Genomic DNA, 26,371 nt, shown 5'->3' with positions numbered 1-26,371 from the left:
TAAAAAAAAGAAAGGGGTAGGGAAGCAGATTAACAGCACACCTTGTCCGGGCAGGGAGCCTTCCCTGAGCCCAGGCCCCTGGTCCCACACTAGAATACACACCGGATTTTCCAGCCCTTCAAGCAAGCCGGCTATCCTGGCTTTGTACACGCAGCTTTGAATTCAGTGCTGATAACGAGTATTAGTTGGTTTTAACAAAGCACAGCCAGGAATACGTTCAACAACAGAATCAGCACGGATCTCCGGGCTGAAATCCACTCGCCCTGAAAGCCTTCTGCTTCCAGAAAACTGTCAGAAACTGCACGCCCACCTTGCCCAGAGACCCAGGAAGCATGTGTTCATGTGCTCAGGAGGAAATGGCATCGATACCAACCAAACAGGTCGATTGTGCACGGCAGTCAGTGTTGCCGCCGCGTGCTTACCCAACTTCTGCGGACTGTCACGCTGCCAGTGTGTAACCGGTCAACATGGGGAAGGGACTGAGAACAAAATGGAGTTGAAATCCAGTGGGCACACACCTGGGCTGTGTGCCAGAGGGTTACCTGTTCACCTGCTTCCACCCTGCAGCCTGCCACTACTGCCTTGCTGACCGCTGACCGCACTGAAGCCAGCTAATGCTGGACTTCCTCTTCCAGCCGGCCGCCTGCAGGAGCAAGGAAGCTGGGATAACTTTTTTGCAATCTCCCTCCTGTGGCCACTTGGAGGAACTACAGCTTCCCTAAGGGTTCCACACAATCTTGCTCAACATTTTGTCTGCCACAATACATCAGCTCTCCTAAGAAAAAGTCTCCTAAAAATCCCCAGATTTCCTCTCACCTTCCTCCATTCAGGGTATAAAAACCCATGAAGGCCACAGAAAACAGAATTTATTTGACAAATTACCTAAGCTTCTGATGGAACAATTGGGTGATCCTTTGGAGCCAAACCAGACCAAGTCCTGCCTCCAAACATCTTCATTTTATCAACCCATAGATCCTTCTTGTTGATCTGGTTGATGGTTTAGCCAGTTTGCATCAAGTTTTCTATCTACCATGAGACCAACAAACTCCTAACTGATGGTTTGGTTTGCCTGACATCCACAGGAGCCTTGCCTGTGGAAGACACTCGTTGACTCTTCCATAATGTGCCACTGAGACACCGCTGGCCAGGGTCTTAATTCATGCGATCTCCTTAAAAATGTTTGCATTTGCCCAGGATCTCAATGCACCCTTGGGCCAGTGTGCTGCAGCTGGCAGAGCGTCCCCCTGAAACGCTGGCATCCCATATGGGCTCTGGTTCCAGTTCCGGCTGCTCCACTTCCCATCTGGTTCCCTGCTAATGCGCCTGAGAAAATGCCTGGGAACCTGCCACCCATGTGGGAGACCCATATGCAGTTCCAGGTCTCTGGCTTCAGCCCAGCCCAACCATAGCCATTGTGGAGTGAAGCAGCACATAAAGCATCCTCTCTCTCTCTCTCTCTCTCTGTAAAGCCAGAACCTGCAATGCCGCCATCTCATATAGACACCAATTCAAGTTTTAGCTTCTCCACTTCTGATCTGTTCCCTGCTTATGGCCTGAGGAAGCATCAGAAGATAGGCCAAGCCCTGCACCCATGGGAGGACTGGGGAGAAGGCTCCTGGCCCCTCGACCCTGGCCTTCAGCCTGGCCCAGTCCAGCCATTGTGGTCATTTGGGGAATGAACCAGCAGATGGAAGATCTCTCTCTCTCTCTCTCTTTTGCCTTTCAAATAATCTTTCTTTTTAAAGCATCCAAATCCAAAAGTATTCCCCAGTGTGTTTGAAAATGAAACGTTTGCCACGTGAGGCTGTGAACCTGCTCATCCAATGTTTCCTAAGAACGCCTGAAGTTCCGTGCGTCAGCCCTGGCTTTTGCACCTGGAGAAGCAGTGAACATTAAGCTGGGGAAGGGAGCGGAGGGAAGGATTCACCTCCCGCTGCCTTCCCCTCTCCTGGGTGAGCTCATCCATCTCCCCCGAGAATGGGCCATTATCATTTCTTACATTCCTTTGCTTCCAACTTCAAGTTTCATTTCTCAGGCATTTAGGATGGCTTTGGCTTTTTTACCTGGCGAGAGAGTAGCCAGTTTTATATTTCTCATGGGACCGATTGTGCTGAGCGGGAGCCCTCAGAGGCGACTTTAAGTCTAGGTTGTTATAGAGCATCTTTCAGAGTATCATTGGACTCCGTGGTTCATGAGCCAGGGATTAGATTGAAGGTATGTGCTGCCAGATGTCTATACCTCTAAATATATTGAGAGAGAAACAAATTTGATTGGACAGGGAAGGAATATTCTACAAATTGAATTTCCTATATGCCGGGCAGGAGATTCTTGGCCTTTCCTCTTTTACCAAAAAGCACATTTTCCCAGAATATGATTCATATTCTCAAAATATTTTTGTTATTCCTAGGGTTCCTGGACCATATGAAGATACTTCCAAAGCTTGTGGAAGTTGGAATTGAAAGATAAATTTATTTTGGTGCCAAAAAATTGGAAATTCATGCATTCAATCTATTTTTAAAATTCTGGGAAAAAAACTTGTGATCAAAAGAGTACACATGGATTTCAAATCTTTTCCGCCACATTAAACCTATATTTTTATTCTGTTTTCTAAATGTCCTCCAAATGTGTCCTTTTGGCATATCTTTGCTTATGTCTTAGCATAGTGTTTTGGGAGGGATGGTAGGCAGGTTGTTAAAATGCTGGTGGAAAACTAGCAATAAATCACATCTCCTTCTGCAACAAATAGTTTGTATTATGCTTTTACTAGAACTTGGATCCAATGCTTAGGAAGCGCACTGCGCGGCACAGAGGAGGAGACTACCACTTGCCCAGCATCCCGCATCAGCACACCTGTTTCAATGCCACCTGCTCTGCTTCCAGCCCAGCCCCCTGCTGAAGTGCCTGGGAAATCTCTGGTAGGTGTTTGCGTCCCTGCGCTTCCATGGGAGATGTGAGATTCCTGGCTCCTGGCTTTGGTCTGGCCCGACCCCAGCTGTGGCGGGCATTTGGGGAGTGAACCATGAGATGAGATTTCTCTCTCTTACGTATGTCAACAGACGCAGGATAAATATTTTACTAAAAAGAACAGGATAGTTAAAGAACTTCAAGATGTCTCCCTGTAAAGTACTTATGCATTACAGAGTCAACAGGGCACAAACAGGGCAACAGGTTCTTCAAGGACACCTGGTTAACATTCTTACCAGGAAGACAGACATCCTCAGCCCCTGCTGGGAGGCGCGGTGAGACCGATTTCTCCATAACTGCGTAGGGGCAGGACTTTGGGTCAGCAGCTGGGATGCCCATATCCTGTGCTGCAGGGACAGGGCCTGGGTTCAAAGCTCCACTCCCAAATTGAGCTTCCTTCTCCTTCTACGCTTACCCTGAGAGGCAACGGGAGAAGCCGCCAAGGGCTCATCGGGCTGTTGGCAGACCTGGATGGGGTGCCTGGCTCTGACTGCCAGCTTAGACATGTGGCAAGTGAGCCAGCAGATGACGAGCCTCTAATCTGCCTCATTAACTAATTAATTGACAGGGTGTTTTTTAAAATAAAACAATTCTAGCTCTAAAAGTAAGATACACATGGGGGTTGGGCTGTGGCTTGGTAGGGTAAGCCTCCACCCGCAGCACCAGCATCTCATATGGGTTCTAGTTTAAGTTCCAGTTGCTTTGCTTCCAATCCAGCTCCCTGCTTATGACCCGGGAAAGCAGTGAAAGATAGCCCAAGTCCTTGGACCCCTGTACCCACATAGAAGACCCAGAAGAAGCTCCAGACTCCTGGCTTCAAACTAGCCTGAGCCTGGATGTTGCAGCTTTGTGGGAAGTGAAGCAGCGGATAGCAGATCTCCCTGTCTCTCCTCTCTGCAAATCTGCCTTTCAAATAAAAATAAACAAATAAATAGAAACAAAATAAACACATTTATGTGTACATATAAACATATGTATGTAAAACCTGTGCATGTGGACTTTACCAATACGCCCACTTCCCTGTTTCCTTAGAACCCAGAATACACCATGAGGATCCCAGTACCACACAGCCTCGTTTCTGGCGCATCAAATGCACGCTTGCATTCTTTCGCTTCTTATAAGAAAAGTCTAAGAAGTCTTTGTCTATCACCAGCCTTCCTCTCTCTGCCATTATCACTTTGCTCGAGATTTCCCATCCATTCTGGAATAATCCGGAGGTGATTAGGACTCCTTACCTCCTTTAGCCCAAAAGGAGCCACTGGATCACAAACCGTCAGGGATCCCGATTTTAAATTACCAAGAACCCAATTACTGACTGAGGCGGAAATTGCTTTTCCAATTAAAGGGATTGATTTCTGATCACATTCGGTTGCATGTCACTTTTTAATCATGTTTATTGTAATCAAATGTGCAAAAACAGCCTCTAAGCAGGGAACCGCAGGAGCCCTGGGGGCCACAGTGGGGCTGCCTGAGATCGCGGAGCTTACGGGGCTGTATTTCCCCAAGCTGATGGACAGGTGCAGGGTCCCAGGTCTTTGGGCCGTCCTTGACTGCTTTCCCAGGCCACAAGCAGGGAGCTGGATGGGTAGAAAGTGGAGCAGCTAGAACACAGACTGGCACCCATATGGGATCCGGCGTGTACAAGGCGAGAACTTTGACCACTAGGCTATCACACCCTCCTCTCCATCATAGAGTTTAAAAAGGAATCACCTGTCTCAAACACAGGCAGAGAAACTCACAGACACGGGCTGAGACGTCTGAGGATTTTAATGTTCGTCACAAAGTCAACATCAAACACAAGGGACACACAGTAGGGCAAGGACTTCAGCAAAGATCTACTGTAACTCACAGCCTCACTCCGCTCAGAAACTACACCACAACAGCCCAGCAAACCAAGGAGAGGGCCGTTAAACAGACTTGTAGGTTAACAGCATCATTTAAAACAAAGAACAAACCAACCAACCTTTCCTCCCACCCACCAAAAGGAGAGTAAAAGTGATTTGTGAAACTTGTACATCTTGCTCACAGAGCAGCCTGATGAGGGACAGGGAGAGGATGAAGAGAGCACCCTGGCGTTGCAAACATCATGCACCAACGAACCAGACCAAGTATCGAACAAACTGTAAAAGTCACGACGATTAGCACGGAGAACTGTTAGGATGAGAAGCATAAAAGCACAGAGATAGAAACTTTGCAATATTAAAAAGCAGATGCTGCTGTCTAAACGTGGACATACGAAGTTTGTCATTTTTGTCTGTGAAAACAACAGCATCAAAAAAGAGCTGCGGCCGTGTGTCTTGTCCACAACTCTCAACTGTTTGCCAAACGGTCAGTGTTGATCTTAATCCCCAGGTGCAGAATCAGGGGCCCCTGGCTCTGCAAAAGCATCTGGAAGGCCTCTCCACACTGGGCATTCGCAGGCCTCCAGACACAGTGAACTGCCACCTCAGAACTAGGCCCACGGGCAAGTCCAGGTATTAAAATCGAGTGAGAAAAAGTAGCAGCAAAGACCAAGTAAGCTGGAATGTGTTAGAAAGCAACAACAGATTAAAGAGTCATTCCAGTTTAGATCAGGATCCACGCGACCAACAGCCCGTGCTCCCAGCAGAGTGGCAGGGCTGAGGAGGCTGCGTGGGTGCTTTTGGGGAAGGAGGAGAACCTCCAACAAGCATGTTCATTGTTAGTAGAAAGTTCGGTGGGCATTCCGCAGCTGCTGTCTGTTCTGTGCGGGCTGTGGGTCAGAGGATGTGCACGGAGGCTGTGTTCACAGCTGATGCATCTCCAGAAAGTTCGGTGGGCATTCCGCAGCTGCTGTCTGTTCTGTGCGGGCTGTGGGTCAGAGGATGTGCACGGAGGCTGTGTTCACAGCTGATGCATCTCCAGAAAGTTCCTCATGAAGGCCGCGAGCTTCTGAACATCTTCAACGGTCACAGCATTGTACAGAGAGACCCGGATGCCTCCCACGCTCCTAGAACAACCAGGCACACAGGCGTTACAAGGCAAAAGCATACACGTTAGCGTCAGAACAAGCATCTCAAGTCACCGCAGGGGTGACGCCTGAGATCACACCGGCCAACTTCGCACCTGCAGCTTCCTGGGTCTCCGTCAGAGGGAAAGGTTCCCCCTCAACTCCTCCCAGTGAGGACCCCTAGGCTCATGTGCAGCTCGCTCTGGCAAAGGGAAAAGGTAAGCGAGACAAAGGGTGATGTCGCTCGGGGACCTGCCCCACAGGGCCAGCCATGGGGAGCAGGGCAGCGGGCTCCGGCGATGGCGTTCGTAAACAGTTCCAGAGTGACTGATGGTAGCCATCCTACCCCTGCATCAGAGAAGCAGGTGCAGACTGGAAAGGTGCTCGTGTGTCCTCCAGCCAGGGAGACTGCTTCTGGCCCCATCAACAGGTAGCAGGAAGGCAGAGGCCACAGCCAGTGGGCTCCTCTCCCCAGGTCACACAACAGCGGCTCCAAACTGAGTGGGCTCCCCCACGCCACGTGAGAAGACCGAAGCCAGCTCCTGGCTGCACTCACCTGTGCCCTTTCAGGGAGAGCATGTTCAGCTCAAGGGTTTTATCGAGGAACCGTTTCTCTAAAGCTTCGTCCCCCTTGGCATTGCCGATGCGGAACGGAATATTCATCATGCTTCTGCTTCGAGGCTCCACTGGACACCTGAAACACATAGTTTTCTATTTCAGCTGTTTGGACTGTCATTAGCAGGGCTTCTGCTTGACTTTCTTATATACCTGTCCTGCATTTGCAGATGACATAAATATATACAAATATGCAACATCTAACCTGGACAGTTACAAATAACTGAAAAAGAGATCAGCTTCTTCCCCATGCAACAGAACCACGAGTGTATTCTTGTATGTCTTAATTTCCACAAGCCTTGATTTGTTCATCTGAACAGAAACAATGACCAGTTGTGCTACGTCCAAGGTACAATATAAACAATGTTTCCAACACATCCAGTATGCAGAAAGTGTGAATGAGACATTGTCTGGAAAGCTACAGAGAGATTCAGCAGCTTTTAAAGGACTGGTCACCCTGTGTTGTTCCAAGCTGTGTGACCCATCTCCACTGTGCCTCATCTTCCTCATTTGTACAGTGGGAATCAAGGAACCTGACGCAAGCTGTTTAAGAAGACTCAGTAAGTCAGAACTTGCAGAGAAATTTCTATGGCAGGTGAAGTAAGACTTATTTATTTGAAAGGCAGACTCACAAAGTGTCAGGAGAGAGAGATATCTTCCACCTGCTGGCTCACTCCCTAAATGACTACAAAAGCCAGGGTTGGGCCAGGCAGAAGTCAGAAGCCAGGAATTCCATCCTGGTCACCCACATGGATGGTGAGGACTCAAAGATTTATGCCGTGTCTTAGCTGCTTTCCCAGGCAGCTGGCTTGGAAGCAGGGCAGCCAGGACTCAAAATGGCACTCCGGCATGGGACGCCACTTTACCTGCGGCACCACGCCAGTCCTCGGTTCTTCACTTTTGGAAGCTGGCTGGCTGGTCTTACGACTTGTGTTGGCCAGGAGGTTGCAACAGAAGGGACTGTGCAATTTCTAAGCCTGGGCCAAGAGGTTAAGCAGCTGTTTGAACAAGGAAAAAGGACATTGCTCTAAAGCATTAAGTCTTGGGGTGTTCTGTGACACAGAAATAGATACTTGATACAATTCAGGGGCCGTGGTGTGGCAGGGTGGGTCAACCTACCACCTGTGATGCCAGTATCCCATTGGGGCACCACTTTGAGTCCCAGCTGCTCTACTTTTGATCCAGCCCCAAGCTGGAGTGCCTGAGAAAACCAAGATGCCCAAACCCTTACCCCTCACATGAGAGACCCAGAAGGAGTTTCAGACTGTGGCCTGGCTCAGCCCTTGCCGTCATGGCCATTTGGGGAGTGAAACAGCAGGTGTAGAATCTCTTTCTATCCTCTCTCTTTCTGTTTCTCCCTCTATCTCTGTAATTCTGACTTTTCAAATAATTAAATATATCTTTTAAAGGAGAGAGATTAAAAGCTCTCTGGAACATATTAAATGCTACATTAATATTCAATAAATTCAACAAATTCAACTTTTTATTCCCAGCTCCTTACATTAAGACACATACAGAATCACAAAAAGGAATGAATGTGTTGTCTATGAGTATTTGATTTCACTGTCTGGCTTGGAAAGTAACCAGCCAATATTATGTCCCACTGACAACGGAAGGAGATAAACGGAAGAAGAGTTGCCAGGTTACTCTGGAAAAGAAAAGTACAACATGTCCTAAAGCTGCCTCCTCTCTCCCCTTGCTGAAGTACATCCTATCCCACCTACACTTCATAGGATGAACTTTCATTCATTAAAGTTAAACAGCAAATAAAAGCAGTGTGAGAAACCCCCCGAGGGCACAATCATAATTCCTGTTAAAGTTAACAGGAGTCAAGTGCACAACTTGAGGCAGAAAAGCAGGCAGGACGCAGCGGCAAACACACAGAGCAGGTTCCGAGCCTGCGTTCCCGCATCCTGACTCTCCCACCCTCCGCCCCATTCATAAGGCAGGCAGTGTCATGGCCAGTGTTCAAATCCAACACTCACTGGCTACCCTCCTCTCAGATTCTGCCACCTTGAGTTCCCAAGGCAGAGGTCAAAAAGGTAGAGCATTAAAAGCGTATTTCATTTAAAAAAAAAATTTTTTTTTTCAAGGAGGAAGAATTAAGATTCACACTTTATCACTCTCACATTTACCAGCCCTTTCCTATTGGTGGAAGAGGTCCTGAATCAATCACTAAATGAAAGACACTGAAGATCAACATTTGTACCTAGTCGCCTGGCAGGATGGCGCTGCAGGAGGGGGTGGGGAGAGAGATTATGGAGAATTAGCTGATCCCAGTCTAGCAAGAGATGACCCTGTAGACAACCACAACTCCACGTGACAGCAGACAGCTGGGGAGAAGGCTGGCAGCTTCCAGAACATGGCTACGGGAGTTGGACAGAAGAACGGGGCGCCCTGGCAGGGAACTCTGTCTGCCAAGACACGGAGATCGCCCAGACATGCTCTGCTGGGATTCGCACCAGATGCTGCAACAACGAGGAACAGTCTGCACAGCGATAGGAAACCTGTGTTTTGGAAAAAGAACCACATGGGCTGGCGTAATGCAGTGGGTTAAGCCATTGCTTGTGGTGCTGGCATTTTGTTCACGTCCAGGCGTGTCTGGGAGGCCAGGATGGAGTTCCTGGCTCTTGGCTTTAGGACTTCGCCCTGGCCTAGTCCTGGCTCCTGCAGTCATTTGGGGAATAAATGGAAACTCCCTCTCTTGTCTGTCCATATTTGTCTTTCTGCTTTTCAAATAAAATGGAAAAAAAAAAGTAATTTTTTTTAATGAAAGAAATTTTAAACTTATTTTTTGAGCTTAAATTCATATACTCTGCTGTTTAGATTGCGTCTGTTCCTCAACATTTTTGTATTTGAAATTGTTCAGCTCTCCTTCTGTATTAACTTGCGCAGATTAAGCACGTGTGTTGGTTGCTGGATGTGTTTCCATTCTGGTGGCTCTAACGAATGTGTTCCTCTGTCCTCATTACAGTTCTCTTACTTCTGCGTGGTGGCACAGCAATGCGCCCTGACACACCCCACACTCAGGGATCACGGTCCGGTGGATCTTGAGTTGTTCTGTGAGCTCCTGAGCCTTTTTGACGGACATCTACCTCCAGATGAGGGAACCAAAGCCTCTGGTAAGTCATTTACCCAAGGTCACATGCTAATGAGCTTCGAAGTCCAAGAGGCCACGGTACACAGGCCACAGGAGGTCCACGGGGGTCCTCCAGGGCCAGGGCACATGACCCACAGGAGCTCCAAGGTGGTCCTCCAGGGCCATGGTACACACCCCACAGGAGCTCCACGAGGGTCCTCCAGGGCCATGGCAGTGGCAGTTAGGCCCAGGAAGTAGGTGAAGCCCCATTGGGTGCTTCATGATGGTCCTGTCTGGTCTTAGAATTTTCTGCTGGGGTCCCTGGCAGGGCTGGTGCCACCCCAGAACACTATCCAGTACTGTGCTCCATGAAAGGGCTACCTTACACATCATGGAACACAGAAGGGGTGCATGCCACAGGAGAACAGGGGAGCCAGATCAGGCACTGGGAACACGCGCATCCCATATTGAGAGTCCCAGCTCTCAGGGAGAAAACAAAATGCAGGAGCTGGCCGGCATTCCTGCCAGGTTTTCCCATTTTGTGCCTAACTTCCTGGATTTTTTCCCCCAGAGGTATGATCAGTCTTCCTGTCCCCCAGCAAGGACAGAGGGACAGATGCCTGGGTGCGTGGGTGGATGCAGGCACACATGAGTGGGAGCCGATGAATGAACGAACGGGTGAATTAAAGAAACCTGTAGTTCTTCCCAGACCTGCCTTCTGACTCAGCACTCTTACCTCACGGCCCATCTTCTCCTTAAACACAACACACTTTCTTCCCTCGGTGCCCTTCTTGGGCTATTCTCTGCCTTCGTAAAAGCTCCTAAAAATACTTTTGCCCTTTGCCTAATTTAACTCACATTCAAGGCTCGAACTCAAACAAAAACCCTCTTTTCCCCCTCCTTCCAAACAGTATCTCACTGTTCCATGCTCACCCCACATTCTCTAGCCATTGGCTCTGGGCTCCGTGGGTGATGCACACTCAAGTGGCCCAGGAAGCACTGATGGGGTGTTTTACTTCCCCATCACACATCAGGGTTCGGGAAGGTTCCTCAGGACTGAATCCCCTCTGTTGTACAGCACCCCAGAGCAGACAGTAACACACAGCATACAGCCCTTCACCCAGATAGCCTGCAGGAGAGGAGCCCAAAGGCCGAGGCATGCAGCCAAGCCCACATCCTCCAAGGCCCGTGGGGCTGCAGGGCCAGTGTGTGCCAAGAGCTCACGGCACCAAACAGCAAGCAAACATTGTCAGGGCAGAAGTAGCAGCAGCAGCAAGTGGCTTTTTCTAGGCTGTCCAAAAAATTACACTTCAGCCCTCACCCACAGATGGAGCTATGCTAGCTAGCAAGCCCTGGCTGAAGTGCACGAATTAAGTAAGAACTTAAATAACAGTGTTTTCTATTCCACGTACCCCCTGGAATTCTTGGAGTGTGAGTTCTCTCATGACTGCCAGGAACAGAATAATGACCATTACGAATGGGGGACCTGACTCGCTAAATGAGGACGAACTTATACATGTGTGACTATGCACATACGCACATCCACCTGGGCACAGACGCGGCATTAAGCCTGGCATGTGGACACGTGTGCCCACACAGAAGGAGAGGGAACAATAAAGATGTCATCACTCTGCTTGCAGGCAGCCCAGGCAGTACATCAGGGGCTTCACATGTAGCACTCTGGTGAGCAGCCTGCTGTGCTGCCTGGAGTCATGGCCCACATGGCCACATCCAAACTCCAGGTTCTGTGAATATAACTTCCTGGGGTGCGGGTGGAAGGGTTAAGAGGTCAGTATTGTGACACAGCAAGTTAAGCCACTGTTCGCAAGGCCTCATAATACAGGGCCCATTTGAGTTCAAGCCATTGCACTTCCGATCCAGCTTGCTACTAATGCTCACGTGTTTAGGCCCTTGCCACACACATGGAAGGCCCAGATGGAATTCCAGGCTCCCCATTTCAGCCTGGACCAGTCCCAGACACTGCAGCCATTTGGAAAGTGAACCAGCAGATAAAAAAAAAAAATGTGTCTCCCTCTCTCTTCCTTTGTCACTCTACCTCTCACACAAATAAATCTTTAAACATATGAAGGAAAGAACTGAAAATTAGCCGTTGCAGATGTAATCACAAGAAAGATCTCAAGAGGAGATCATCCTAGATTATCTGGAGGACCTAGTTAATCTTTCCCTAGGGAGAGATATACACAGAAAGGAGGCCAGGTTAGGGACCAAGGACACAGAGCCATCAGAAGCCAGGCGGCCACTCCGGTGGTGGGGACCTGTCCATTGGTCACATGAGCATGAAAACATTCAAGCACAGCCATCCTGGGCTGTAACCAGCTCCATCTGCAGACCTCATGGGTGCACCTGTTCTGCAGGAGGGAGGCAGGGGTGGGGTGCAGGAGAAGAGGGCACCCCGCCGCACGGGACACAAGACCACTCACCCTCACCAGTACGATAGCATCACAGAGAAGAGTAAATACCCACTTCCACTGATATGCAGTATATACAGTTTTAAATTCATGAAAGATGTGAGATGAAATTCTTCAACTTACACATAGAATCCTTGCGAATTATCAATAATCTCATAAATCATTTGAGACTTGATGGTGTTGAGCCTCTTCATGGCCGCTGCCCCACCATTGTTCTTAATCCACTCCAGCACCAAGCCCACGACGTAGATGCTACAATGAAGATTCAAGTGACATGTCCATAATTTGTATATACAAATGGAGACAGGACCAACACGCCATCATTTACCCCACACGATGGACAATGAAGACTTTAAAAGAAAGTTTTGCACAGTCCAACTTTGCCAAAGTAGATAAGCTGATTGCCTCACTGAACTAAAACACACTTCCCAGACAGGTTAGAAACAGACAAAAGCAGGTCCCTCCCATGTCAGCAAAGCATGTGATGAAACAGACCGGGGTCAACTCACTTCCAGAACTCTGGAGACCATTCACAGCAATAGGCTCAGGGAGCGGTGTGGTGGCACAGAAGGTCAAGCCACTGTTACACCAGCATCCCACATGAGTGCCTGTCAAGTCCCAACTGCTCCACTTCCAAACCAGCTCCCTGCTGCTACACCTGGGGAAGCAACGAAAGATGGCCCAAGTGCTTGGGCCCCGGCACTCACCTAGGAGACCCAGAGAGAGTTCCAGCTAGTCCTGGCTTCAGCCTGGCCAACTCCAGCTGTTGCAGTCATGCGGGGAGTGAACCAGCAGATGAAAAACATTCATTCTCCCTCTATCTCTAACTTTACCTTTCAAATAAGTAACTATTTAAAGAGTAAATAAAAGAACAAGCTTGGGAAAAACACCTCACCAGACACACAGCCCATGAGTCCTTCCCCGTGCAGCCCAGACCCCAGTCACACTCCTCAGGACATCGGAGTGCACCTGCCCAGCCCCTCTGCAAGATGTCATCTGGCCCAACCTTCCTCTTCACCCTTGAAGTCCCAAGAGTCCCTGTCCACACTAACCCATGGAGAACCCAAGGTTTCTACAGACTTTTGAACAAAAATAAAACGACAGTACATTTTCAACCTTGATTCCTTTTCAGAGTCTTCTACTGGTGGCATGCAAAGTTTTGTATCCTCTGGGCATCTCCAGGCCCAGCAGCCTTGCGGGCACAGGCCCAGGTAGGGACAGTGCACACAGCTTTGAGTCTCCACGTGAAAGCTTCTCACCAGCTGACCGTCACAGATGAACGCACGGATCTGTGCTGGTACTCTAATCAAACACAACTGTGCTCCTTTTGTGTTAGCAAAGCAACCTCCGGGGGTCTCCTGGCATCAGAATGCACGGACCCCATTGCCTTTCATCTTCTGTATTTACATGATCTCATCAATTCACAAACAATGCTGCCCAGAGCTGATCTCAGGCATCATAACATCCTTCCACCTGGGAAAGAAACTGCTGTGGTTTTGTCTGTCTCCATTTCTAGCTCAGCTCATCCTCAGGCAGGGATGCTCCCCGCCTCTCCCTACCCATGTCCCCACTCCTGTGGGGCCAGCTGCCAGGTCCAAGTCTGCACAGGGACTTGCCAAAATCATCATTAAGTTACCTTTCTAATCTCCCATTAGACAGATTGGTCTGCTTTCTCACTGGTCCCACAAATAGGTTCTTACCCTAACAATAACAAATACCAATTGATGTATCAGCATATGCCACCCTGTGTCAGAATGCCGGTTTCGGACCCAGCTGTTCTATTTGTAATCCAGTTTCCCTCTAATAATGTGCCTGGGAAAGCAGTGGCTCATGGCCAAAATACTTAGGCCCCTGCCACCCATGTGGGAAGCCAGGATGGAGATTCTGACTCCTGGCTTTGGCTCCAGCCCCAGCTATTGTAGCCATTGAAGAGTGAACCAACAGATGAAAGATTTCTGTTTCAGTTACTTGGGTTTGCTTTTCCCAAGACAGAATCCTTCCCACACAACATTGCCAAGGCAATCATCCTGTTTGTGCAGAGCACTGAGGTTGGACCTGCCCGTGAACCAGGGCAGACTGCCTGGCTTCCAATCCCCACAAGGCTACTGTCTAAAACATGACCTTGGCCTCCTCACTTGCAAAATGGGCAGGAGTCCAGCAACAGTGTCCACCTCCTCAGTGGCCAGGAGCACGAAGGCGTCCTATACTTAACGGATCGCAGCTTTACATCACAGCTGCCTTAGTAAATAAGCCCTGTGCCGGCCCCTCCTGAGGAGTTGCCAGGAACCAGCGGCAGCCATGGACATCAAGCAGTGTTGAAGCACCAAGTGCCAGGGACTCACAAAGTTCAACCAACACACACACACACACACACAACTATACATTTTATAAGTCTGTCCCCTTCAACACTTGATATTTATTCCTGGCACTAAGTAGGAAGAGGTCAGGGAGGTAACTAGAACACGGTGTTTTAAGATGAAGCCTCCAGGAAGCTTTCAGGACAGACAAGGTCACGAGGATGCTGACATGTGACTGCTGTAAGAACAAGAAGAGACCAGGACCCAAGGGCAAGCCCCCGTCTCCGGACATGCAGCGCTCTGTGCCTCCACCGGACTCGGCCACCCGGACTAACCCCAGGCACGGCCCATTGACCTTGGACCAGAACCTTGAGCTAAAATAAACTTTCCTGAAAAATACACGTCCTGCATGCTTCTATAATAATGCATCTCCACTTGCCTAAATCTCATGGCAGCCCAGTGAGGAGGGTATTATTACAACTCCTCAAGGAACCTACTGCACGGAAGAGGTACAGCAACTCATCCAGAACCACACAGCTTTTAGGCAGGAGGACATCTTAGACAACTACTGAATTGTAGATATCGTAAAGATTTTCTAGAACACTTGAACACGGGAAGTAAGAGACCTCGGGACACTTACAGAGCAAGCTTCCTGCCCTCGCTGTATGTGTTACAAGGCACCCTCCTGCTCAGCTACCAAAATCCCGGGCCTTTGCAGATTGGCTTAAACAAGAAAAGACAAAACGGAAAGGCATTCCAGGCTAGTGTGTCTGCAGCCAGCCAGCCAGCTCCATACAGGCTCAGCAGCGAAGCAGACAAAGGCAGGGGAGGCCCAGCCTTTGGAAGCCCTTCCTCCCAAGCTGCCCGGGTTACTTGCGATGCAGGCCACGGCTCTTCAGCTGCAGAGAACTCTGAGGTTAAAAGAAAACCAGCAGGGCCTGGACTGCTTGGGCACAAACACAGACTAACACATGCCCTCCCTCCCACGGCCAGTGAAGGGTAAAGGACAAGAAAAAGTCCCTCAGAGGGCAGAGGGCTAAAAGAGAAAGATGAGCAGGGCAGAGGATCCCAGCAGGACGTGTGGGGCCAGCGGATCAGCAGCTCGAGAAAACACTGGAAAAAGCCCCGTGCACTTGCACCAGGAACTGTCCAGCGGGCTGGGTCCCACCGTTACCTGAAACACGGGGGTGTGTTGTACAAGGAGCCGCTGGCCGCCTGCACTTTGTACTCCAGGATGGAGGGGCACTCCGGGAGGGCGAATTCCAGCAGGTCATCACGCACGATCACCACCGTGACCCCCGCAGGGCCCACGTTCTTCTGGGCACCGGCAAAAATCACACCGAACTGAGAACGGGAAAGACAAGACATTGTAGAAACCACGGGGCATTCTTCATTGGCCAACCTCCCGGCCCCTTCTGCAAGTACGAGTTACTCTGTGCCTGCACAGGCGGCCTGCCCTGTTCCACAGGCGCCTCCCTCTGGGGCTGTACAGGTGAAGAGGGCCAGCCTGGGGACCTCACCCCTTCTAGAAGGGCCCTGAACTTACTCCCGTCCGCTCTGCCCATCTCCTCTCTACATCCAAACCAGCCTTGGAAATGGCACCTCTAAACATCCTTGGCAGTCAAGAGAAAAAAAAAATTTTTTGCTACTTTTAAATAAGTATAGAAAATTACCCAAAAAAATTCAAAACATATCCTGTCCATATCATTTGCATTAAAATCATTTAAAACTAAATACCTGCAACTACCAAAGTTTGCTATGATTAACCTGTTTTTAGTTTGTGAATAAAGGGACAATCAGAAGGTGCTGAGAGGGGAAGGAACGTGCTACCAGAAGGAGCTCACTTTTCAAAAAGCATTTATCCATGACTTCATCCTCTATTTGGAAGGCAGAGATCCACAGACACACACAGAAAGTTCTTCTATCCTCTGGTTCTCCCCAAATGCCTACGACAGCCAGGGCTGGGTCGGCCCAAAGCCAGGAGCCCCAAACCCGATCTGAGTCTCCCACGTGGGTAGCTGGACCCAAGTACTCGAGACATCACCAATGCCCTGCCCCAGGTCTGCATTCGCGGGTAGCTGGGATCGGGACGGACAGCAAGACTTCAATCTAGACTCTTGGTTATAGGATGCAATTGTTCCAAGTGGCACCACAGCAGCTGTACCAAGCGCCTGTCTCAGGGACGGAAATGTTTGTTACAACAGATGCTTCGAGAAAACGTGGGGAGTTTTTGCTGTGCAAGACCAGCGCTGCTCTCCGCCTTTCTCTGCTTGAGACGTTGGGCAAAAAGCAAACGGTGCCATGGGGGAGAGTTCACAGCTGACATTCTTTAGGAAATAATCTAGAAAAGCAGATTGCAACGCAAACGCGATATATCCACACGAGAAAATGCAGCTCCACTTCCCATCCAGCTCCCTGCCTGTGGCCTGAGAAAGCAGTCAAGGATGGCCCAAAGCTTTGGGACCCTGCACCTGCGTGGGAGATCCGGAGGATCTCCTGGCTTCATATTGGCTCAGCTCAGGACATTGCAGCCACTCAGGGAGTGAGCCAAGGATGGAAGATCTTCCTGTCTCTCCTCCTCTCTGTATATCTGACTCTCCAATAAAAATAATTAAAAGGGGAGGAGAATAAGACACCCCCAGTGTGCTGACTCCCCGGGGCCCATGAGTCAGGACTTCAGCATTTCAATAGTTAGCAGTAGGCAATAGTCGGCTCCCTGGCAGCTGCGCTGGCCGCAGAGCCCCAAGCATTGCACACAGGAAGGATCCTGTTCTTACTAGCATATCCAAGCAGGTGTTTGGCTCAGCAGCCAAAATGCCACTTGGCATGCCCCACCCCATACCGGGGTGCCTGGCTCAAGTCCTGGCTCTGCCATTTCCAATGCAGCTTCCTGTTACTGTGCACCCTGAGAGGCGGCAGGCGATGGCTCGATTGTTTTTGTCCCACCCAGTCATCCACATGGGCGACCTGGATGGAGTTCCAGGATCCCGGCTTCAGCCTTGCCCTTGTTGTGAGAGGCTGTGAACCAGCAGATGGAACACCTCTCTGTCTCTTTGTCTTCCAAATAAAATGAAGTGAAATAAGCAGACGACAAATAAAACATCCCAAAAGAAACAGAAACGCCACCAGGACCTCCTCCCATCCAGCCTCCTCTTACTTTACCTTGGAAACGTCCACTGGCCTGGAGAGGAAATTCGAAGACATGTCACACACCAGGACGGCTCCCTTGACATCAGGTACAAAGTCAAACTCCACGCCATGCACAGTCTCATTGGCGCAGTAATACACATAGGAGGCCTCTGGGTTAAGGTTCCAGGTGCTCGGATCCGGGATTTCTGTCGCAGAAGACAAGTCTGAGACTGACGTAGGGGGGGTCATGCTAGAGGCTGATGCCTCTCCCCCAGCAGTAAGGATTAAGGCACCCCAAAGCAAAAGCACCATCCCCACCATTCCACAAGGGTGACCCATCCCACCTGTAGGCTGTTACAGGTGCATGAGTCAAACATGGCAGTGTGGATATTGGGAATTCCTTTCTCGTCACCTTGCATCCATTGGCCCTACCTTCAGCAGTCTCCTCTGGGAACCCCGGCCCTCCCTCTCAGCTCCTGTGGTTCCAGTGCAGCTCATGCAACCCACACCCCCAGAAGGAGAATGTGACAGGCACCGCCATGGTGACTGATTCTGAAGGGATGCCTGGGTCTGTTTCAGGAAATGCTCCAACTGAGACTTGGGACATCTTATCATCGAGAACTGCATCATCAAGCATCTCCCAGGAAAAAAGGGGGCAGCTTTCCCTTGACTGTGCAAGCCACCATGGAAGAGACAGAAAGAGATGCCAAAATCTGAGATCATCAGAACCCGGGGCCAACGCACACCTGAGCCAACCCAGCACTGTTCCCCTAAGCAAGCCTGTGAGGACTCCTTTTGCAAAAGCTAGTTAGTAGTCTTAACTAGTACAGCCAACTACCCCAACTGGTACCAGACTAATAACTAAAGGGGAGGAAGGAAGAGAGGCCCCCTTGCTGGCATTTCCCTGGCCAGCTGAGCGCCCAGCACTCACTTGTGTAACTTCCAAGCTTAGGCAGGACCATATTCACCGTCCCAAACTTCTTGGCTTCTTCAGCCGCCTTTGCTGACCAAATTCCCGTCACCACATAGTCCGCACACCTTCCTGGTTTCAGGCCAATCAGATTGAAGGGTACAGCACTGAACTGACCACACCCACCTCCTTGTAGGAAAATCACCTTGTAATTGTCTGGAACGGCTCTGGGCAGAAGAAAAGAGGCCAGTCAGTACACAGACTCCCAAGGTCAAAGACAGAATCGGGGTTGCTAGATTTACTGCAAGAAACATGGCAGTATCCCATTCCTGCTCTACCGTCAGTAATTCAGTCATGGATCTATTCATTCCTTGGGCAACTGATCCCCAGGCACTTGGTGGCCTATGGCCACCATGTAGGCCACCTCCTTCACCTAACAAAAACAGTGTGATGCCCCTTTTTGGCATCTTCCCCGTTCTACTCCCAGTCCACACAGCTCAAGCCCAGCCAACCCCAGCTCAAACAGATGAAGACATGACCCAAGCTGCCCCATGGGATGTGGTTCTAAGACCGTGGCTCAAACATTTGGGTACAAGAGGCTGTTTCTACTGAGGGAAAGAACAATCTTGGAGGAGCTCATCCTATAAAAAATTTTTTTGCTGGGGCCCACAAGAAAACACTAAGATGTGAGAAGACAGAGCCCAGAAATGGAAAAGCCTTCATCTACCCTTTGCTGTTACTCAAGGTCGCATGTTGTCTTTGTCGCTTGTGCCAGTGGCTTGGGCTTCTGTCATCTACAACCCAAACTCTTGTGTGTTAAACATCATGATGTGAGCAAGGTGGACACTGGGGAGGGATCCGTAATAACATGTGAGGCCTAGTCATGTAGTCACACGCCTAAATAACATCAAGATTCGTAATAAAGTTCTTTGATTGCAGGAGGGAGTCCCAGTTCAGATGGGGATTAGAATGGCTACAGCAAAAGCGTAAGGTGAGATCCAAGGGTGTACCTTGGGCACTGGCCAAGAGGCTCTGAGTAAGCTCAGCGCTGAGGAGCAGGTCACAGGAAGGCAGATGGCCAGAGGGACAAAGTTCGAGCCAAAGATACACAAGATAACTCTGTAAAGGACAGGGCCACTTACAGAGGTGGGGGACAGGTGCTGTGTAACTCTTGTTCAGAAACCAGCCTACCCTACATGCAGCACTCGGAGGATCACACAGCAGCCGAAGGTCGGGAAGGGGGTTAGACTTTAACCACACAGTTCTTAGCAGCTGGGGAAGACTGTCCTCCAAGGCAGAATTCAACGCTTATGATTCACAAGCAGGACCAATCCTAAGGCCACGAAGGAACCCAGACTTAAGGAAACAAGGCAGGAATCAGGTTAGGGGACAAAAGGATAAGGGCAAGCCAAGAATTAAACTGGGACCCCAGGGCCTGGCACAATGGTTCAGTGGCTAAAACCTCGCCTTCTATGCACGAAGATCAAAGGTGGGTTCCGTTCATGCCCTTGCTGCTCCATTTCTCTTCCAGCTCCCTGTTGTGGCCTGGGAAAACAGTGGAGGGTGGCCCAGGGCCTTGGGACCCTGCATCCACATGGGAGACCTGGAGGAAGCTCCTGGCTCCTCGCTTTGGATTGGCTCAGATTGGCTGGGCTCCAGCTGTTGTAGCCACTTGGAGAATGAACCAGCAGGTGGAAGATCTTCCTCTATGTCTTTCCTTCTCTCTGTGAATCTGCCTTTTCAATGAAAATGAATAGATCTTTAAAAAAAAGCACTAGGACCTCAATCTGCAGAGGCTCTTAGCCACGGCGTCAGGTGACCCAGTGAGCCTTACCACCAAGAATAGGATTCCTTTTGTATCTGTGACAAGGGACCTGGAAAGCAGCCTTGGGCATGTGATGTCAAATGGACAGTCACCATCTTTCTCTCCGAGCCCTCTAATTCTACCAGTCCCACCTGATCACTGCATCAAGCCACTCACAAAGCCAAGTGCCGAAGCGCTGAGCACAGTTGCAGCTGTTTTGATGAAGTGACGTAAGGACGGACTCTACATGACCAGAAACATTTAAAATGCTAATGATGACTCTCGCTGGGTGGGCTATCGTTCAGTCTAGATGAATCCCTAAGTCTGGCTTTTCCTCTAGGCTCTCTGACAGGAATACGGATTTTTGCGCAGGGAAAAAAAAAAGTGGTTGTTAAGGTTACCCTATTCATGTGTGTATCTGGATATAAAAATATATGTCACCACGCTCCTACACAGCAAAAAGAGTAAGGGGGTCAACTAGGATTATCTAGGGAGCACCGTGTAAGCAGCTACCCCCGAGGCTCAGCACACACACCCACAGGGCCTGTCCACACACAGTGCGATTCCCCACGGAGCAGGCCCGAGTGTGGTCCAACACTGCATTCAAGAAGTGTCCTCGCGCCATCGCTAACCGGGGACTCCACAGGCAGTTTGAGGCCTACACTCCATAGACACTGGAAGCCAACCTCAAAGGCGCTGACCAAGTATCATCTTTTTAGTCATTTAAATCCTCTTCGAGCCAGCTTACCTACCACAGCACCGAAAAATCTATCCAAGACACAATGATTTCAAATCTTCGCAAGAATCACAATACACACCCAAATAGACTAGGAAACAAGTGAAAAAAAAAAAAACATGTACTAAGTGAAAGATGATTTGTAATGTGCAATATTATGAACAAACAGCAGAGTATAGCAAAGAATGCAACAGACATTCCAAAGTTTATGAAATATCAAACAGAAGTAACACAATTAGGTCTTTCGTAAATTTGAACATTAAACTCACAGCAATTCCCGCACAAGAGTCTCTGCGTTGTTAATAATCTTGGCGAAATCAGATGACCTGTGACTCATTTCTGTGGAAGGAAAAACAAAAAACAGTTCAGAACCAAACCAACAGAGCTAACTACAAAATGGGTAAACAAACAACAAAAAGGACTTTCCTGTGTTCACATCCGGGTCTCACAGTTCACTTAGCGTAGGGGATGATCCAAACAGATTTTGACTTTACAAACATATGAGCCAACAGTCGTGGCAGAATGGTTTTCCAAGTGGCATATTCATTCACTAAACAGGCCACTCACCAGCTCAACTTGAGGTTGACTGTGACTCTGTAACTACCTCTTCCTGACAAACAGTAATCTGGGTACACTGTTGCCCTTTGAGACAAGAACACGAAATCCCATGCTACGATTTCAATTCATAGAAACCTAAAAACTCAGTTCAGTTACCCAGATTTAGCAATGAACTCTATGAGCTCTTACTATTACACAACCTGGGGCTGGTTTGAGTCCCTGCCGCTCCAGTTCCAATCCAGCTCATTGCTAATGCCCCTGGGAAAGCAGGAGAAGATGCCCCTAGCACTCGGCTCCTGCTAACCACATGGGAAATCCAGAAAAGGCTGGCCCAGTCCCAAAGCACTGCAGCCATTTGGGGAACTGAACCAGCTGATGGAAGACCAGCCCAACGCACCCCACCCCCGCCATCTTCCCTCTCTGTAACTCTGCCTTTCAAACATGTAAATCTTTTTAGATATTTGATTTGAACTAGTGTCTGTATGATGCTGGTACTACAAGCAGTAGCTCAACCTTGGATCCATGAATAAATATTTAAAAAAAAGAAAAAATGATGCAGACCCAGCATAGTAGCCTAGCAATTAAAGTCCTCCCCTTATATGCGCCAGGATCCCATATGGGTGCTGTTTCGTGTCCCAGCTGCTCCACTCCCCATCCAGCTCCCTGCCTGTGGCCTGGGAAAGCAGTCGAGGATGGCCCAAAGCTTTGGGACCCTGCACCTGCATGGGAGATCCGGAAGAAGCTCCTGGCTCCTGGCTTCAGATTGGCTCAGCTCTGGCCGCTGTGGTCACTCAAGGAGTAACTCAGTGGCCGGAAGGCCTTCCTCTCTTTCTTTCCTCCTCTCTGTATATCTGATAAATAAATAAATCTTAATAAATAAATAAACACATTTTAAAAATTGATGCAACCTTTGAAATGTAAAAAAAAAACAAAATCCAAAGAAAGTAAGCTTTAGAACTCAAAGGTCCTCTTCAGCAACTGTGTAAGGAAAAGAAACTTAATAACAAAGGTGTTAACATGCAAGCTCTTCCTAGACAGCTTGGGGCTTGGGGCGAGCATGAGCAGTTAGAGCCCACACGTAGGACTCTGCATTCCACAGCAGAGAGCGCTGGATGCAAGTCCCAGCTGCATCTGCAATGCCAGCGCCCGCGCCCCGAGGGTCTCTGCCTTCGGGAGACCCAGCCTGAGGTCTGAGCTCCTGCCTTGTGCCTGGCCCCAGCTGATGGATGTGGACATTTTGAAAGTGAACAAGCAGATGGACAATTTCTGTCTCTGTACCTCTGCGTTTCAAATTAAAAAAAAATTAAAGAAGCTTGTATTTAACCATAGTAAGAACTGTACACTGAATATGAAGCAATATGACAAATCTGGGGCCACTGTTGGGCCATGTACAGACGCTGTGCTTAGCAGAGACCAATTACACGAAGGCAAGCTGAGATGTCTGAGCCGCTCACCAGTATGGATGCTGTTTTCCACCGTGTGTGTATCTAGCATGCACCCCAAGTTATCAAAGTTTAAAGACGCACTCATATCTTCAAAGGCCTACAGGAAGAGCCTGCAGAAATTCCAAGCCTGATGCCTGTACATCCGTCCCCTTTGATCTGAGACTCTCAGAATGCAAACGTGAATCTTACCAAGAACGCTAATGCCAAGGCCTTTGTAGTCCACCAACTCCTTCTGTATCTCTAACAATACCTAGTGGGGAAAAAGAAAAGATGATTTCAACATGTCATACACAACTTTCCCTGTGAACATATAAACAAGAGAGGGGGTGGGGGGGTCCCCTGACAACGGGGCGGGGGCAGCCCGCTGAGGAGCCCATGAAACACCCAGGTTCTTTTCCCACCCTGCCCAGTCCCCTTCTCCCTGATTCAGCCATACATAAGTTGAGCAAAAATGGAGACAGCCTAACTTGGGCCAAGAAACACCGTTCCCAAAGACATAAGTCCAGGGATTCCCTAGAAAATTCCCAGCCCTGCCCCGCCCCCCCTGCCCCCGCCCCCCGCTCCCCTGCCAAATCTCACTTGTCAGTAAACAAAGCATAAAGTTCCAGGCTAAGGAAACAATAATTCATCATCAACTGAATAGATAACTTGAACTCTCCCCAGGATGGAAGAGCTGCAGCTTCCAGCCCCAATGGAGCGCGCAGTGCTGTCTGCAAGGTCTCTCCCTGGAGTTGAAACCCTGGCAGCTGAGCGGACGGACCCACATTCCCTCTACAGTCTTCTGTGAACGTGAGTAACTAAGGTGGCCAACATTACAACATAATATCAATGGGAAGGCAACAGTATTTCAGGGATGGGCATGGTGGTGTTGTGGGTTAAGCAACACCCTGTGACACCTGCATCCCATATATCCAACTCTCCTGATTCAGTTCCCTCTTAGGGCCCCTGGTAAGCCGGCAGAGGATGGCCCAAGGCCTTGGATCCTGCCACCCACACAACAACCCATGTGAACTCCCAGCTCCTGGCTCTGTCCTGGGCCATTCCTGGCTATTACTGCCATTTGGCAAGCAAATCAGCAAATGGAAAAATACCTCTCTCTCTCGGTCTTCCTTTCTCTACCTTTCAACTAAATCTCTAAAATAAAAAGTGTTTTAACAGTAACGAATTAAGGCAAAAGAGGACCTTGAGAAGCGGTTCAAGAACGTGTCCCCCTTTTAAACTACTGCACGTTTATCGACACTGGCTGGTCAAATAAATTAGAAAGTCCTTCGATATGGAACACAGCCCTCTTTCTACAAAAACTTTTAACCAAAAACACTGCAAAGAATTTTAAGAACGTCTACCAACAATCCACATCTCCCTCCGGTACAGTGAGGTCTTCTCTAACCGCACTAGGCAACCGCTTTGGTACTCACAACAAAGTTTTGTTGTTTTGTTTTGTTTCCAAAATAGATGGGCTAGAGAATAGAGAAAGTGCATGTCACTGGTGATTAAACCAACTATGACTTCATTAGGCTCTTATTATAATTATGCACATGTAGCTTGCCATTTTTCAAACAGCCTCCCCCCTCCAAAATCTGAAATGTTCTGTCGTTGTTTCAATTCTACTACATCAAGAAGGCAGTAAAAAGTAATACCTACACACACACACACACACGCACGCGCGCCACCACATCGCATCTGACGGCAAAGGAAAATAACTAGTAAATGATTGTATGATCCATGCCCTTGTAATGAATTTCTAACAGAAAACAAACACACACAAGAACCAAACACTTGAAAGATTCCAAAAGATGGGGGATGGGGGGACAGGAAGGCAGCGTATTAGCAGGAAATGTTCCCATGGTTCTTTCAAGGAATGTCCCCTAAAATGAATTAGAATAACGGAGAAAAAAATAAGCCCCGGTCCCCCAACCACTGCGAGCGCCGCCCCTCGGAAGGCAGGGCGGTCTCTGTGCCATTGTAACATTGCCCGCCCCGCAGCACAGAGGCGGCTCTGTCCCAGCCAGACCGCACTCCGTGCAACAACACATCATTGTAAAGTACTTGGCTGGGACCCACACCGCTACAACAGTTTATCAGCTTCTTCCTGGTTAGCAAAATACAAACACGAGAGCAGCGGCAGCCGCCTGTAAGGCCAGGAGTTCAAGGCTGACCGGGGGACTTTGTCCTTTTGACACAACACAGCCGGAGGGGTGGGGAGGAGCTGGACCCTGGCGGGGGTCCGAAAGGCAAGCCGTGAGTTCCTCCGTGCTAACACCTGCATTATCTGCTGGGGCTCCAGGGAGTTAACTCACTGGTTCCTTTTGCTCCAGAATAGAGTGAACTGAACTGAGTTAAGCAACCCAGTAAGCTACTAATTGGAACACTCCGATGACTCTCCAGGGGTCGGAAAGGTGAAAAGCAAAACCAAAACAGAGGAGAGGAAGACGTTAGGGAAGGTTAGGTTCCGGAGGAAGAAGTAGGCCTGCAGACTTTCAAATCTGCACTTCCAAACAACACGTTCCCGAGTGCTTGGATAAACTACAGAGGCGAGCCCTGGGTTTGTAATCCCCGCGAGTTAATGTGCTCCCCGGTGGTAAGCAACACATTCATTGTCATTCACCAGCTGTTGGCCATACACGCCCATTCATGCATCCACTCCGCACAGCCCCAGCTCGCAGCGCCACAACTGCGCGAGGAGAGCAAGAAAAGGGTATTCTTTCTTTCCCGCCGCGCCCGGGGTGAAGAAGACACAGTCCCAGCGTGTGCAGGTGCGCTACCCCGGCAGCACCCCACGTCCGGGCGGCTGGGAGGGTGCCCAGCTCGCGGCAGCCGCCGGTTCCAGCGGCAGAAGCACAGGCACGCGTCGCCGAGCTTCCCTTGCCAGCTGAAAAATGCGGAGCCCGCATGCCAGAGCTCCTGAAGCGGCGTGCACGCTGTTGCACAGCGGCGCGGAGCCGGCCCAGGGCAGGGATGCCAACTCGCCCTAGGACCGCAAGCCTGGCACGCGCCCGCGGGGACCTACCGAGCGTGGCAGCTTGGCGGGCCCGGGCCCGAAGTTGACAGTCTGCTTCGGAGAGTCCATGGCGCGGCGGTGCGGGAGGCGAGTCAGCTACGGAGGGACCACAGCGCGTCCAGCGGGTTCACCCGGACTTGGCCGCGCGGGTTTGCGGCGGGGCTCCGGCTCCCCGCCTTCTCCCCGGGCCCAGTCGGCGTTCCATTGGGCCACCGTCGAAGGCCCTGGTACTCATTGGTTGGCACCGGGGGAGCTCACATCCCTATTGGCCTGGCCCCCGAGCCGAGGCCGGGAACCGTGGCTCCTCCTGGTTGTTCGTGTTCCAACCCCCCTTTCAATCCATGCAAGGCACAGGGGAGATTGCAACAGCTTTCTTTGCTCGGTTCAGCGCCCGCGCCAAGATAGCTGGTGGTTGAGAGAGGCCGCTCTGCCCGCCTGC

General features: G+C 49.8%; 1 protein-coding gene and 1 long non-coding RNA gene across 2 annotated transcripts in view; one reads left to right on the top strand and one right to left on the bottom strand.

Moving 5' to 3' along the window:
- The window catches only part of LOC131478380 (uncharacterized), a 17,128-nt gene extending 3,686 nt beyond the window's left edge, over positions 1-13,442 (top strand). Inside the window, exon 3 of the long non-coding RNA XR_009244444.1 lies at positions 13,392-13,442. This is a non-coding gene — a long non-coding RNA (uncharacterized LOC131478380). The remainder of the gene's footprint in view (positions 1-13,391) is intronic.
- PSAT1 (phosphoserine aminotransferase 1) lies at positions 5,802-26,371 on the bottom strand. Its single transcript, XM_004591787.3, has 9 exons — positions 25,942-26,371; positions 23,124-23,184; positions 21,201-21,270; positions 18,413-18,618; positions 17,515-17,687; positions 15,527-15,696; positions 12,179-12,307; positions 6,489-6,626; positions 5,802-5,932 (listed from the first exon to the last, which is right to left on the bottom strand). Exons 1-9 carry the CDS (start codon positions 25,999-26,001, stop codon positions 5,827-5,829), a joined length of 1,113 nt encoding a protein of 370 aa, XP_004591844.2. The 5' UTR covers positions 26,002-26,371; the 3' UTR covers positions 5,802-5,826.

The sequence above is a fragment of the Ochotona princeps genome, chromosome 31, assembly GCF_030435755.1.
Source record: "Ochotona princeps isolate mOchPri1 chromosome 31, mOchPri1.hap1, whole genome shotgun sequence".
Classification (NCBI taxonomy): domain Eukaryota; kingdom Metazoa; phylum Chordata; class Mammalia; order Lagomorpha; family Ochotonidae; genus Ochotona; species Ochotona princeps.
This window is presented reverse-complemented; position numbering and strand designations above follow the sequence as displayed.

What these genes read in the sequence shown, in the direction of transcription:
- PSAT1 (XM_004591787.3), bottom strand. Translation starts at nt 26,001, where the DNA reads ATGGACTCTCCGAAGCAGACTGTCAACTTCGGGCCCGGGCCCGCCAAG. An exon ending in GGCCAGTGGACGTTTCCAAG is followed by an intron (nt 15,697 to 17,514) that starts GTAAAGTAAGAG and finishes TCCCGTTCTCAG; the next exon opens with TTCGGTGTGATTTTTGCCGG. An exon ending in CTCTCCCTGAAAGGGCACAG is followed by an intron (nt 5,933 to 6,488) that starts GTGAGTGCAGCC and finishes TGGTTGTTCTAG; the next exon opens with GAGCGTGGGAGGCATCCGGG.